The sequence below is a fragment of the Hypanus sabinus genome, chromosome 3 (genome assembly GCF_030144855.1).
Source record: "Hypanus sabinus isolate sHypSab1 chromosome 3, sHypSab1.hap1, whole genome shotgun sequence".
NCBI classification, from domain to species: Eukaryota; Metazoa; Chordata; class Chondrichthyes; order Myliobatiformes; family Dasyatidae; genus Hypanus; species Hypanus sabinus.
In genome coordinates, this window is record NC_082708.1 from 72,946,305 (window position 1) to 72,962,194 (window position 15,890).

Sequence of the window (15,890 nt, forward strand, 5' to 3'; positions counted from 1 at the left end):
CCTGTCACATAGATACTGTACTGGTGCTTCCTCTGTGACAGCCACTTCACTATGAGCACTCTACGTTATCAGCCTTCTTTACCAACCATTAACAATCTGACTGGTCAATCAGATCCTGTCTGATACTGTGCTTGTAGAGAGCCAGTGCACTTTTGCTGCAGCAGTGACCCATGGCCAGTTCAGTCAGCAGTGCGCTTTGCCGCATTTGAGGCTTTACTGCAGGAGCCCTGAAGCCTAATCAAAACCAATAAGCTCTTTGTCAGAATCCCACAGTCAGGGTTTCATACAGCAGTTCAAAGTAAGTTTATTATCAAAGTACACATCACCATATACTACCCTGAGATTCATTCATTGCGGGCATTCACGGTAACTACAAAGAAACACAATAGAATCAATGAGAGCCTCACCCAATGGAATACAACGTGAGGGTTCATTGACACTGGAGCATGGTAAAGACTTTGGGCTGCAAAAGACAATTGCTACAGGCAGCCTGAGTTTTCAAATCTCCAGTCCTGTTTCCTTACCATAATTTTGCAGTTCATACTCTTGAATTCTCTTCAGTCATCCTGTCCTTTCATAAAATCTGTAATGCCATTCTGCTCCACGACTCTATCATCTAATGTGACAACTAATTCTCCGCTAGGTCTACAGATACAGCATACTTTCAGACCCCTAACATAAAGATGCTCTAATCACCCACAGGCATTTTTCATGTGGTTTTGCTTTTGTTCTTCTTTTTTATTTATTTATTTATTCATTCGTCCGTTCATTTATTTATTTATTTAGGGATGGTGCAGAGCAGGCCCTTTATGCCAATCCACGCCACTCAGCAATCTCCCGAATTCATTTCAGCCTAATCACGGGATAATTTAAAATAACCAATTAACCTACCAACAGGTAGGTCTTTGGACTGTGGGAGGAAACCAGAGCACCCAGAGGAAACCCACATGGTCGTGGGGTGACAATGACCCCATACAAACTCCTTACAGGCAGCAACAGGAATTGAACCTGGATTGCTGCGACCATGGTCCCCCCTTGCACCACACTGCATTCAGTCAAGGGCTTGAGCTAGGTCAGGGGTCAGCAACCTTTACCACTGAAAAAGCCACTTGGACCCGTTTCCCACAGAAAAGAAAACACTGGGAGCCGCAAAACCCGTTTGACATTTAAAATGAAATAACACTGCATACAACGTTTTTTTTGCCTTTATGCTATGTATAAACAAACTATAATGTGTTGCATTTATGAAATTGATGAACTCCTGCAGAGAAAACGAAATTACATTTCTGCATGCAACAAAAACATTTTGAACTCCGAAAAAAAGACGTTGGGTTGAAAGTTACTTTTAAGTAAAATATTCAATGTCTATTTGAGTCCTTCTTGTATTTATGAAAAACGCCGAACTTAAATTTTCCGCCAGCAGCAAACCAAAAATAACGTCAGCCAGCTGTCATCCTGAAAAATGAAAGGACTATTTCACTGAACAATGAAAAAATATGAATATAAGTAAAATAATAGGCAATTAAAATATTTATCATACTTGGTTAATGGGATTTCTGCTCCTGGACCTCAGCGCACAGCGTCTGCACATCAGGGCTGTATGATGTCACCTTCATCTTTACACAGGATCGCAAGCTGTCATCTGTGAGGTTTTCAATATCACTCCATTTGTGTTTCTGAGCAAGAACGGCCTTCTGACGGGCAACATCTTCAAGGTCTGCTGTCAAGCGTCTAAACTTGGACACCCATATGTCTTTGTCGGCTATGTCGGCCAGTTCCATCTCAAGATCAGGTTGACTCACACCTGACAATGCAGTCGTATTCAGTAGGGATGGATCGATGCTTAGGGGAGTGACCGGGAAGGATAATGTGTTTTTTTCCTCTCTGAACTCACAGAAGCGTTTCCCAAACGATGTTTGCATTGCGATGATTGCAGAATGTAAATACTCCGAAATTATCATGTCGTGACCTTGTTTGAACTCTCTCAAATTGGGGAAGTGAGACAAAGTGCCTTTCTGTAAATCTCTGGCAAGCACTGTCAACTTGCGCTCGAATGCCAAGACATCCTCCGACATGTGCAGGGCTGTACGTCCTTTCCCCTGAAGAGCTGTGTTCAGCATGTTCAGGTGCGCTGTCATGTCTACCATGAAGTGTAGCTTTTCCAGCCACTCTGGCTGTTCCAGCTCAGGAAAGGTGAGCCCTTTGCTGCCCAGGAAAGTTTTCACTTCTTCCAGACACGCGACAAAGCGTTTCAGCACCTTCCGTCTGGACAGCCAGCGATAAAAACACGTTGTAGCGGTGTCAGTAAACTGCAGTCAAAGATAGCTTTATTCGAACTAAACAGCCTTGCTTTTAAGCCTCCCTCAACCCAGCCCCCATGGACGCAGATGCTGCAAAAGACGCGTACTCACAAACCCCCGTAGGCTATCTCCCTTAGCCGGAATGCTGGCTAATTGTGAGCCGTTTCGGATGTGGCAGGAAATGTGTCGCTACACTTAGGTTGTACAAGATCACCATAATTACATTTCAAAAGCTAACAAACTAACATAAAATACATTTTAATTAAATACTGACCAATTATTTCCCAAAGCCACAGGGAGCCGCAGCACAGAGGTGAAAGAGCCACAAATGGCTCGGGAGCCGCAGGTTGCCGACCCCCGAGCTAGGTTCTCAACTGAATTCACTGAGGTATCCAGACTCCTCTGTGTATTTCAGTAGAGAAGTTTGAGAACTGAATGCATTTGATTATTATTACTGCATGCTGTGACCTTTGATCAGAAGGAACAGTGTACCACGTGATAAGATCTATTGTATTATTTAGTGTTTGCAGTTCTTATCTTTTTATCTGCAATGGGTGAGGCACTGTTCTATAGATCACATTCCTTTGTCTATATATCCTCATTAATACTCAATGTCCTTTCTCTGCCGGGGCAGTAACACATTTGTTAAATTTAATGGTATTAAATCTATTTCCTTTAAAAATAGAAATGACTTTTACAACCTTCCAAGAATAATATTTGCCACAAAATCTTTTAATTTAAAACCATCAAACTGATTAAAACAGTAATTGTACGAAGTAGTAATATTTGGATCAGCACGGTTAATATTTATCAGTGGAGGAGAAAAGCAACATAAAATTAATGATAAGAACGAAGGAGAACACCAATGAATGAGAGATTATTCTAAGTTTATTACAATCTATTGTGAAACAATTGCTATAAAGATTAGCAAATGTTATTGACACAGTAAATATCTCTGAAATTATTAATGTATGAAGACAAAATGTTAATAGTTATTTATGAATTTCTCCTTAGAGAAGGTAAATGCTTCTGGAGTGAAAAACTACCAGAACAAAGCAAGCACGGAAATTTCAGTTAAACTTGCTCAAAGCAAACTACAAATAGACCTGAGACAGAAAAAGTTAATAGCTGGCTCTTTTGCCTAAATCCTTACAGATCAACCCCGATTTGCTAGTTTTAATGCACTAGCTGTGTGGAAGTCTGATATTCCCAGGTCTAGGCTTAAACACAATCTTCCTCTAAAGTCAAGTCCGAGCACTGGTGCAGCATTGTTCAGCTTTGCTGTGCCTGAGGAATCAGTTCAATGTCCACAGTTTTTCCAGTTCTCTGGCCCCTTGAGTCAACACCAGGTTAGACTAGGTGCAATATCAGCACCCCAACTGAAAATCAATGAAAGATAATGATCACCCCAGAAAAATACAAAGTAGTGTTTATTCAATATAGGTCAAAACATATTTGTTATTTTAGGTGCTTGTTTCCAGTGTTTTTATTTTTTTAATACTTTTAATAGTTTTTTAAATAGCCCTTAAGTACTTCTGAATATCAGTTAATGGCAATGAATTTTGAAACATATAATTTCAGTGAAACTTTAATGGTTGGAGATCCCAAGGTTGGGGGTTCAAAACTATTGTGTGAGAGCACTCTTGCTCAGAGGGCCTCCACTTGTTGTTCAGCTTTGCTGGTGGGCTGCTAATGGAAAATTGCAAACAGGATAACACTGGAAGGCACAGAGTGCTCCATGAGCAGGCCACTCATAACAATGGGGTCAGCAGAGTACATCTCCGCACAGCAGCCAGCAGCCCTTTATCATGGAGCTATTCGAGAAGTACTCAAGACATCTTGTCAATTGTGGTTCTGTTGACAGCCATCTCATGTCCAAGTCAGAAGGTGCCAAGTCAAAGGTTCAAAGGTCCAATTTAATGTCAGAGAAATGAATACGATATAAATCCTGAAATTCTTTTTCTTTGCAAACATCCCACTCCAAAGAATGGAGAATGAAAATACATACCAATGCAAGGATTGGCCCAGTACAGCACAGTTGGAGGGCCAGCATTTTATACCCATGATGTTGTGCTGACCTTTTAACATACTATAAGATGACTTCCTTCATAATCTTCCAATTTGTCAATTATTCATGAGCCTATCTAAAAGCTTCTTAAATGTCCCTAATCTACCTATCTCTAACCGCCACCCCTGGCAGGAAGTTCCATTCACCCACCACTCTGTTTAAAAAACTTACTTCTGACATCCTCCCTATACTGTCCTCCAATCACCTTAAAATTATGCCTCCTCATATTTATGATTTCTGTACTGGGAAAAAAGCATCTGGTTATCTATTCAACATATGCCTCTTATCATCTTGTACACTTCCATCAAGTCACCTCCCAATCTCCTTCGCTCCAAAGAGAAAAGCTCTAAGCTTGCTCAACCAATCCTCATAAGACATGCCCTTTAATCCAGGCAACATCCCAGTAAATCTTCTTTGATGAGGTGTAAAATGTTAAGGATGAGCAACTCTTTGAAGTGGGTGGAAAAAATGACCGAAGCATTTTGAAAGAGCAGGTTTTTTTTTACACTGGATCAGCTGAACTAACATCTCCAAAGAAAGAAAATTTCGTATTTGTGAGGGTAAGTTAGCTGCTGCACTACTTAGGTTACAATAGTGAATTCAGATGTACATCTCTGGCTCTAAAGAACTTTGGGTAATCCTGAAAGGGATGCTAGGAGCTCCATATGAATGTAGTCATGAATCTCCACAGTTGTGTAGTGAATAGAATCAAAGGCACTTAGGACTGATAAGAAAGAACAAATTATGAAAAGAAAACAGAGGGAGAAAAAAAGTTCTATTGTTTATAGGAACAAACATATGTACAGATGGCAAATGTTTGAATTTAATAACATTTTGGAATTTGTTCACATGTAATGAGTCAGGTGTTCATAGCCCAAGGATGGGCAGCATCCAGCCTCCAGAGGCACTATTCGTTCTGTACAAACTTCACTTCCTGTTTGCAAGCTGTTTATTTACATCATTTCCTACGTGGGTTAATTTGGATTTCAACATGGGGTAGACACAATAGAAAGAGATCCATCTCTATCCATCTTTATTTGCCCTTGAAACAGCAATATCTGTGAGTCTTAAGCTTTTTTTAATGTTGGTAAACATTTAGTAGATATAGTTTGAAGGAAGTATTATGTTTATCATTCATCGCTAATTAGCTATCCTTGTGCCACTAGTAACGTCATAGATATAGAATGTTGAATGTGTGTATTACCTTGTTTAATGCTGATTGAAAGAATAATTAATAATATTAGCATATCCACAGGTGCATAACAATTCAGTATTGAATCCAACGCATCTTACTTAATTTTCTGCAGTTTTATGACGTTTTCTCTTTAAAAACCCCGAAGAAAACTCCCAGCTCAGTTGATTTTTGAGGTGTTTAACTCTATGCCCAGCTTTGTATACAATGCACTGAGACAGGAAAGCCTGAATATAAAAATAAAGATTTGAGGGTGAGGGAAAGAAATAGCTGGTCACATACACTAAATACATATGTTAGTATATAGATATAAATTCATTTCCATTGACTACAGCGCACGAGTGCTAATATAACACACGTTTTTTGTGTTAAATTATCAGAAACATATTTCTGCCTCCTCTAGTTGTTGAGCTAACAACATCAATCAATGATAAATTGACAACACAGACTGGCGACAGACTTTCAGTCAACACCAATATTCAACAAAATCTATTTGGTTCACTGGAATTCCATCAAAAATTTAGCATTCTTGCCTGACCCAGACTCACCAAGTGGTTGACCTTCACAGTTCCGAGGCATGGCCAACAATACTTGCATCCCATGAATGAACAAATAAAAAAAGCAAAATAATCAGCAACACTATTCCTCCTTTCCCATAGCATAACACTTATGTTCAAAGCAAACAATATATCATTAATGCAACAGCTAGTGATAATCTGCAGGGAACTGCTGACTATTGTCATCATCACCACTAGCTTAATAAAAGCAAAGCGAATTATCCTGTCCATTTCACCAGTATGCTCACTGAGGGATAACATCATCTGCAGAAAATATCCACAGGACAACCTGACACACAAGCCTAGATCCTGCCATCTTTATTTCAGTTTCAACAGTAATCCATTTAGGGATTTATTTAACTGGTATTGAACAAATTAGATCAAAATAACTTGGTGATATCAAAATAACAAAAGGCAGTGACTGAAATGACAAGAAAAAATTAAATACATGAAGAGGGAAGTATATCAGAATGGGCATTTACACTTCTACTTCAGGACACTTCTCCTTCAATAATCAGCTCTTGCCAATCCACACTGTCCAAGGTATTTCACTGAAATACAACAGTCTTGCTTTACCAGCAATATTAATGTTTATCAAACCCTAGAAGGTGAAGGAGGAAGATTATAAAGATCTATGGAAAATGTTGTGTATTTAACATTTCAGTAAAATTTGAGTAATATTGTAAATATGTTTGATTAAGCATTTGTGCTTGTTTAAATAATTCATTACTGTTTATAAGTAAAAATACATGAATTGCATACATCATGACACTACCATGTGATAAGTGCACGCCTCACTTAAAAGTGAAAATGAATATACACGAGTTATGTCCTGGCTCCCTTGTTTTCCTATTAGGTTTTTATGTTCTGGAGTTACAAAATATAACAGTGGGGACAAGGAAGCTTTACATGAACCCAAGATGACTAAACTACCTGTTGAAGCGCAGTGGACATTGAGTTTAAAAAAAGAAACAGCGAAAAAAGGTCAAGTAAAAAAAAACAGCACGTGCTTCTTTTGAAGGGACAGACAAGGTCAAATTTTTTAAAAAGACAGAAAACGGATAAATTCACAGGTTTGTGAACAGTGATTACCCGCTGATAATCATAAATGTAATACAAAGAGCAGAAATGACTAACTACATTGGAAAGGTTGACATATTCAATTGCACAAAAGATAACTGGATTTTGTGTACTGAGTGAATTGAGCAGTATTTTATAGGAAATGAAATAGCCAATGAGAAATGAGTGCCAGTTTTGCTGAGTGTAATAGGTGGAAGAGCATACAGTTTGCTTAGAAGTTTAACTGCTCCAACCAAACAAGCGGAAATGAGCTTTGCTAATATCGTGAAGGTAATGTGGGAACATGTAGAACTGAGATCATTGTTGATTAGAGAATGTTTAAGGTTTCATAATTGGAATCAAAATGAAGGGGAGTCCACTTTAGCATACTTTACTGCATTGAAGAGGTTTGTCTGAGCATTGTCAGTTCAATGATGGGCTTAATGATAAAGATCATTTAGTGTGTGGAATTTTACAAGAAAGCATCCAAAAATAGCTCCTAACTGAGGAACAACTTACATTTAAAAGATCAGTTGAAAATAGCTGTATCAATGAACGCTACAGACAGGGACGCAATTGAGTTGCAGTCAGGACTGAGAATGAGCATGAACAAAATTGCAATGTCCAAGCAGAAACTGGCCTGACTGAACAAACTGTGTTGTGATTGTGGCAATGGCTCAGATTCACCAGACCATTGTAGGTTTAAAGGGGAAACTTGCAGAAAATGCAGCAAAGTAGGATAAATACAAAGGTCATGACAGGCAGACAAAAATAAATGGACTGCAAAAGGAAGAGAACAAGATAAAAAGCCAAATTGCAGTTTCAAAAAATTCACTAGTCTGCATGTTGTTGATGAAAAATCTGATGATGATGGGAGTGATGCAGGATTGGGCAGCCTTGAGATTTACAATGTGAAAACAACAATCAAGCAATATGGCTAATCAGAAGTGAACAGCAAATTAATTAAAATGGAATTGGACACTGGCTCAACCGTTTGTCATTCCACAAAATGAGTTTGAATGGCATTTCAATGATACTGAAATGAAGCCTGCAAAGATCCTACTGAGAATTTAAACTGGAGAAAAGTTAACTCTTGTGGGAATGACATTTGTAACAGGGAAATACAAAAACCAACAAGTCATACATGGTATATGAGAAAAACAGGAGGGCCAGCATTGTGGGGATGAGACAACTGCAACTTGGAGAACCATCCACAATTTCGATGCCACATTCCCCGTAATAGCATCAACTAAAAGTGAATTAAGAAAGGTGAGCTACAATTGTCCACGATGAACACTATCGTTGCCCAACAGAGGTCAAACAGGTCTTGGTGACAACCTTTGGGTCTCTGGTTGAAAAGCATATTGGACCAAGGAAAGACCATGCTACTCAGCAGAAGCTTGAAAGTGATGAAAGTGGAGGTCTGACTACAACAGATTTTGCACACAACATGTCAGAGAAAGCTTCTGATATGTTAATCGGGTATTTACTTGCAAAATGTACCTTGGCTTTAACTGGGAGTTCAAGGAACTTCAAGAAAGTTGTAAGCTTTCTGCTTTCATGAGTATAAGGAAGCAGAATCTACTCTGTGTGCGTTAAGGTTATTGCATGATGTCAAGTGGGAGGTAAAAAGCTGTTTATAAAAGTAGATGCAAAGACCAAAGCCCAACTAGATGACTGGAAGCCCAAAAAGAAAGGAGTCAATGGAGAGATAACAATAGAGGATTTATCAGATGATGTGATAAACAGGAGAGATCAGATCGTAAAGGGAGCAATAGAAGGACTAATAAGAGAATACTCCAGTGATCAAAATGCACCTTCCCAAGATTAAGACACACAAACTAGAAAGAAGAAAAAGGAAGAGAAAGAGGATGACATAAGTGTGTGGAAATGGAAGAGGATAAAGAAGACCTAATTTCTCAAGAAATTTCTCAAGCAAACACAGAGATACTCACAAGAAGCTAGAAGAAAAAGGTGAGAAAAAGGTGAGAACAAGAAATTGAAAAGGAGGGAAGAGATAGAGAGAAAGACATGAGCAAGAAAGAGAAAGGCATGAAAGAGAGCAGGAATGTGAGAAAGAAAAAGAGCAGGAACAAGAACGTGTGTGGGATCAGGACCATGAGCGAGCCTGCAATAGGGATTGTCAGAGAGGCAAGGGAGCATGACTGAGAAAGAGAGCAGGGTAAAGAGGGAGAAACAAACATGGATTGGGGGAGAAGCAAGGATCAAAGAAGGCCGCAGAGCTAAGGTTGTTTCACAGGCCCCAGAACCTAAGATTGTTTCGCAGCTACATGCCTCACCTGCCAAGCAAAATGAACACCACCCCCACCCCTTCAGCAAAGACTTTATCTCACAAGGTCATTTAAAAATTCTACTAACTTGGTTTAAATTTTAGAAATGCAGCTTCTGCAGAACTCAACAAACAGAAATTGCTGGCCATTTCACCACCCAGACGCAATGGCAACAAATCCTTCACACTGCACGATGTGCACCAGATGTGGACACCCTAAACAGCTGGCTCTTGGCACTCAGGAATCAGGCAGTGGGGAGTGGTGAGGCATCAGATCTGACACGGCACAAATGCCAAGAACCTACTGTCAGAATGGCTGAGCACACTTTGACACTGTTAATAGGAAGGCAGAGTTAGGATTCCATCAAAGCCAGGACTTTATTCTGTTCCATTTTCACATTTAAAAACTATTAAAATTCTTCTCAATACGTATTCATAAATATTCAAAAACTTAAACTATTTACAAGTCAATAAAAACTATAAAGTACAATAATTATTAAATTAATAAAACTATTCTCTAGGGAAAGGATGAATGTTGAAGTGAGAAGTTCTTTGCTCCTCAGCCAAGAACAACCAGCGGAGAGTGGGGGGGGGGGGGGAGATTGTCCGATGCTCTACAGGAACATCCCCGCAAGATCAAGTTCCACAAAATGAACTCCAGGTGTAGGAAGAGGTGGAGCAGAGTGGATGATCCGTCAATCAGTAAGGACTTGTGCAGATCCCATCATCCGGAATGTTCATATGTGGGAATGTCTCAATGCCACTAAGTGGCAGCTACATCCATCACAACTCTGCCCATTATGTATATATTTTGCCTAAGCCAGTGGACATGAGCACAGAGTCATTCACCCTAATGTCAGCTGTGCAACAAGTGAAAATTATACAAGGAGGACAGCAGCTTCTTCCCCTCTGCCATCAGATTCATGATTACTGCCTCTCTATTCCTCTTCTGCACATTCATTTATTCATTTGTAACTTTTGGTAACATTTGATATCTTGTTCTGAACTGCTATCTCAAAAGAAATTTCACAGCATATGTCACTGATGATAAAGCTAGCAAACAAACACAACCAATTCATATATTGATTGTCAGCTCACACAGTGACAAAGATTAAAGCAATTTGAAAACTAAAAAAAGCAATTCCAGTGCCTCGTTCATCCTAGCTAATTCTGGTATTAGTAATCACATACAGAACTGAATACATTCCAAGTGACCTGACCCACACAGAATCTCACTGTAATTAATTTGACAGGACTTGCCAGCAGCATTTGCCGTCAAGAAAAACAGGAACAAAAGTTCTGTGGGATCACTGTTCCTCGTATCAAAAACCGCCATATCACCTCTTTTTCAGTATTGCTGCATCACGACCTGCTCATTCCCCAAATGACACCATAAACGAGGTTGGACGGCCCTCCTCCATCAATACACTCACAAACTTCTGACATGGCATCGCATGTTGCTTCTGGACCAAAATGGCAATGCAATCAATAAAGGTTTCCCGAGTCAGCTTACACATAAACTCTCATGCATTTAAAAGTGACTTGAACATAAGAGAGGGGTATGGTCTCATGACTTCCACCACCGTTGTTCTGTTGCTGCTGATGGGCAATACAGTGCTTCAAAACAACAATGAGATAAAAATTTAATCTTGTCTGTAATGCCTCAATTAGATTTTAGCAATTTCCTTTAATCATCTGCTGCTTTTAATATTAGACTCTAAAGCTCTCCTTTACACATATGTAAGCAGTCTCCAGAATAAGCCTGCATTTATCAACCACCTTTCTGAATGTTATTGCATGCCAAGGTGCTATAGTCAATCACATTTTTATTGCTGTGGTACCAATTGTAAAGTCGTAAATATTCATGCTATTTTTTACACAGCAAACAGAAGTGTGGCATGGCGAGGCAAAGTATTTATGTTTAATGATGTTGATTGGTATTGATCAGATATCTGGGCAACATCTTCCTGCTGTCATTTGAAGGAAAGCCATAAGACAGCCTTTAAATGGCAAGGGGGCAGACAGGGACATGGGCTGAAGCATCATCTGTAAGGCAGCAACACAAAATAGTGCAGCTCTTCCTCAGCATTGCCTTGTTTTGGGGCTTGAGTTGTCAGGTTGACTCTTAGTCACCTTCAAACTTTTGGGCAAGAGTGACGTAACTAAGCTATTACTGGCTCTACAGATAATCCAAAGCAGAATTTTAAAACCCCTTCACAATCCAAGCATCTAGAGTGGCTCAACAATCGATTACCTGCATATTACAAAATATAACCACTGGCATGTTAGCTCTTCACTATTATCATACAGACCTGCTTCAATCAAATTCCAAAATACGTCTATACCTGGCCAACTGTACTACATCGTATCATTCTGTATTCAAGCATTAGACCTATGCCACTAAGGTCTAACAGACTACAGTAGCAGTTTTAAACTAATCTAGGGAAGTTGTAAGAAGGGCATTATTGCACGTTTAATAGGCTGTGTGTCTGGAGTGGTATTAAAGCAAAAGCATAATCCTCAATGAATGTATATTCCATTGAGAACCAAGATTCCAGAGATAAATTGACCCATCCATGCTTAACATCCGTGGCATTTTCAGACAAAAATAAACATGTAAACATGAATATTGGGGGATTTAAGAACCAGCAACAGGTGACCAACCGTAAAAGATTCATAAAGGGGAAAGAATTGAGAAAATGACAAAGGAAATGTTAAAAAATTAGTCGTTTTTTACAAACATGAAGAAAGGAAACAGTATAACAGATATGCCTTTTACAAACAGGAGGGAGAACTTCAAATTGGGAGGGATAACTCTAATGTATTTTAAGTGTCTTCTCTGTAGTAGCAAAATAAACTTTAAACTTTTAACTTTTTTGAAAAATAAATGCAATAAAAATAGAAAATAGATTAACGAAACGAGAGAAATGGGAGGAATAAAATTGAAAACACAAGACAAACTGCAGATGCTGGAAACACACAATGATAATAAAATAGTTTTTTTTCAGTATGGCAGGCTTTAACAAGCAGATTGCCTCAAGGATCGGTATTCAGACCCCAGCTATTTGCAAACTTTTTGATGCTACACCTGGGGTACTCTCAGCAGTTTTGGTCTGTACACAAAGAAAAAGATATACTTGCCATTAGCGGTATTCTATTCCAAAAAAAATTGTGTGTAGCTCATACATAAATAATTCTAATTGATCCTACTCACAAATCGCAATCTTTACTTTGCCTTCTTTAAAACTCTTCAAGTATTAACTAAAAATTGTGCCTTTTCCTTCCTGGCTGCATTCTAGTATGAGAGATATTTTCTTATGTGACTAATTATAATTATACAGCCCATGGAACTGAACACTGCCAACTTAGCCAGCAAAGATCAAGTCCTGTCACACAGACTGTTGACAATCTCAAAGAAAAGCTACCACAAAGATTTGTGGTAGCTTTTCTTTGAGGTTGTCAGTGAGCAGTGTTACTCCACTGCTGACCACAAAATCCAGGCTATAAATCTGCTTGATAAAGATAGTGCAAACCAGGAGACAGGTGAATAACTGATTAAATATATTTGACAGAGATTATTTCCTCAAGTGACTATTAGTTTATTATATAAAATAATTTTCTTAATTGAATGATTATATAAAAAGGAGAATGAAGATAATTTTAAGGCCAAAATTGCATGAGTGAAGAGACGATTGGAGGAAGCTCAAATATATCATAAACATCAATGTGGACTAGTCAGTCTAAATGACCCAATTCTATGCTGTAGATTCCACATGGTTCTCTGTATAATTGCCTTAACTGCAAGATGTGGCATCAGTGGTGCACAAATTACTTGTAGTCGACATCTGCAGCCTGTTTATTACATCATCAGTTATTAAAAAGCAACAAAACTGCAAGGATTTCTCTGGTGACTTTGCATTCAAAATCAAGACATTAGTATATGCTGCAAAAAGTATTTGTAGTGAGAATTTCATTCATAAGTGTTCACCATTACCCTAAATTAAAAGAACAAGAGGAATCAGAAATCAGTAAGTGGGAACTGGAAAGCTTTCTAGGTGATGAATAATCAACACCAGGTCATCAAGATATAAATCAGGATATAATGCCCTGTGGGTGGCGAAATGTGTGAAAATGTAAAGACAGCAATGGAAACAGTTGTAAAGGATTGAAAGTCATTGAATGGTTTATTGTATATAATTTGTTTTTGAATAAAGTATATTTTAATAAAAAAAATCAGGATATAACAAAGGATTTAAAAAGTCAAAGAGCATTCTACTAGTCCGAGTGCCTTCATCACAGAGCCTTGCTCTCTGTACTCACTTCACAAAATCTGCAAGAAATAGGTGTCCCTTCCCATGCTGTAACAACAGTAAATTCAACCCAAGGAATTCCTAAATTAAAATGATTCAAAGTAAAACATTAGTATAGGATCTTTCAAAGAACAGTAGCAGATAGCTAGGAGCAAGTTAACAGCAATAACACAACCTCAGGGGTTCAAATTATTTCTTCAGAATGTTTGAGCTGTGTTCTTGTGGCTTTGTGTTACAAGGTTGGTATCTCCCTCCTAGCTATCAATTACTGCATCCTGTCACATACCACCCTCCACGCTGCGTTCTTTTGTGTCCACACAGCCCACTTACACCCAAAGAGACAGGAAGAGGAGTCGTGTGGAGCCTCACTACTCCTTCATGCAGCTGCCATTCTGTTTTTGCTTCATCCAGTTCTGCACAATGCTGACAATTTAAAGTTCAAGAAGCTCCCAGGAACGGTGTATTTCTTTAAATGGAGCCACAGCAGAGAAAACAAATGCATAAGCACACACAGACAAAAAAAGATCTTACAGCACTTAACAATGCAATATCCAAGAGAACTCACTGCACCACAATCTGACAGGATACACTGAGGAGCACCCAGCAAGGTCACTCAGCAAAGACGAATTCTGGACAGAGCAGTTGAGCCCGAACACTCAAGCTGCTGATCAAGGTTTAAAACCTTCCCATTTGTTTCCACTCATGTCATCGCAGAGGACACAAGGTTGCAGGCGTTGCGGATGGTGCAGAAAGTTGTCGTAGGTTTCAACAGGATACAGACAGGATGCAGAGTTGTTCGGAGAAGTGGCAGGTGGAGTGATACACTTTGGAAGAGTGAACCTGAAGGTGTGAGTACAAGGTCAATAGCAGGATTCTTAACAGTGTAGAGGAACAGAGGGACCTTGGGGTCCAGATCTGAATAGCCCTCAGAGTTGCAACGCAAGTTGATAGAGTGGTTAGGAAGGTGTATATGGTATGTTGGTCTTCATTAGTTGGCAAATTGAGTTCAAGAGCTGTGAGGTAATGTTGTAGCTCTATAAAATTCTGGTCAGACCACACTTTGAATTTTGTGTTTAGTTCTGGTTGCCTCATTGTAGGCAGGATATGGTGGCTTTCGAGAGGATACAGAGGAGATTTACAAGGATACTGCCTGGATTAGAGAGCATGTTTTACAAAGAAAGGTTATGCAAACTAGGGCTTTTCTCTGTCTAATGACAAAGGATAAGAGGTGATTTGACAGACGTGTACAAGATAATGAAGCATGGAGTGGACAGCCAATACTTTTTTCCCTGGGCATCAGGGAGGCCCATACAGGAGGACATCATTTAAGATGAGTGGAGGAAAGTTGTCAGAGTTAGTTTTTTTACTCAGAGAGGGGGGGTGCCTGGACTACTGCCATAGCTGGTAGTAGAGGTTGTTACAATGAGGACATTTAAAAGATTTTTAGATAGGAAATGGACAGTTATGAACTCTGTAGGAGGAAAGGATTAGATTGAGCCTGCAATAGGCTGGCATAACATTGTGGGTCAAAGGGTATTATGCCATACAGTTCTATGTTTATTATTCTGCCACTGCACAGACAAAAAGATCTGAGAGGGCTCCAGACGGAGGAAACATTTTTAACAGCTCCAGCTATTCTTCATTTATAAACTGACTGCTGAGTCCGAGTGACCGATTCTTTTATTTTGCCTTTACCGAGTTAGCTGATCAATGCATAACAAGAGGAGCACTGCAGTGAAGTAAGGGGAAATTAGTTAGAATTCCCATTTCCAAACAATGTCTATGAGCAACCTTAGGGAGTGCAAACTAAGAAGAGACTGCATCTTCTGAGTAGCTTCACTGCCTCATTTACAATTAGGGCTAATCTGCGAAGAATACCACTTGGACAAGTTGTTAATGCAATCATACCACTTTAGGATGATAAGACCTCTGGGAAACATCTAGCAGGAAAACAGCAATTAGAAATTCTCTGTATATTTTTGCTTTACCTAACAGAAAACACATACCAGTGGACAGTATGGAAAATAGCAATGCTTTTATTTAGAGTGATGACTTATGAAAACAGTCTACAGATCAAGATGAAAACTTTTTGATTCAGGTTTGTTTATTGTAAT

General features: G+C 39.1%; 2 protein-coding genes across 2 annotated transcripts in view; both read right to left on the reverse strand.

The window, feature by feature from the left end:
- Positions 1-15,890, reverse strand: part of zmp:0000001236 (mastermind-like protein 2) — a 352,226-nt gene that overhangs the window by 317,916 nt on the left and 18,420 nt on the right. The window lies entirely within an intron of this gene.
- LOC132391446 (uncharacterized) lies at positions 1,154-2,660 on the reverse strand. The gene is made up of 2 exons (XM_059964658.1): positions 1,541-2,660; positions 1,154-1,455 (listed from the first exon to the last, which is right to left on the reverse strand). Exon 1 carries the CDS (start codon positions 2,145-2,147, stop codon positions 1,545-1,547), a length of 603 nt encoding a protein of 200 aa, XP_059820641.1. The 5' UTR covers positions 2,148-2,660; the 3' UTR covers positions 1,154-1,455; positions 1,541-1,544.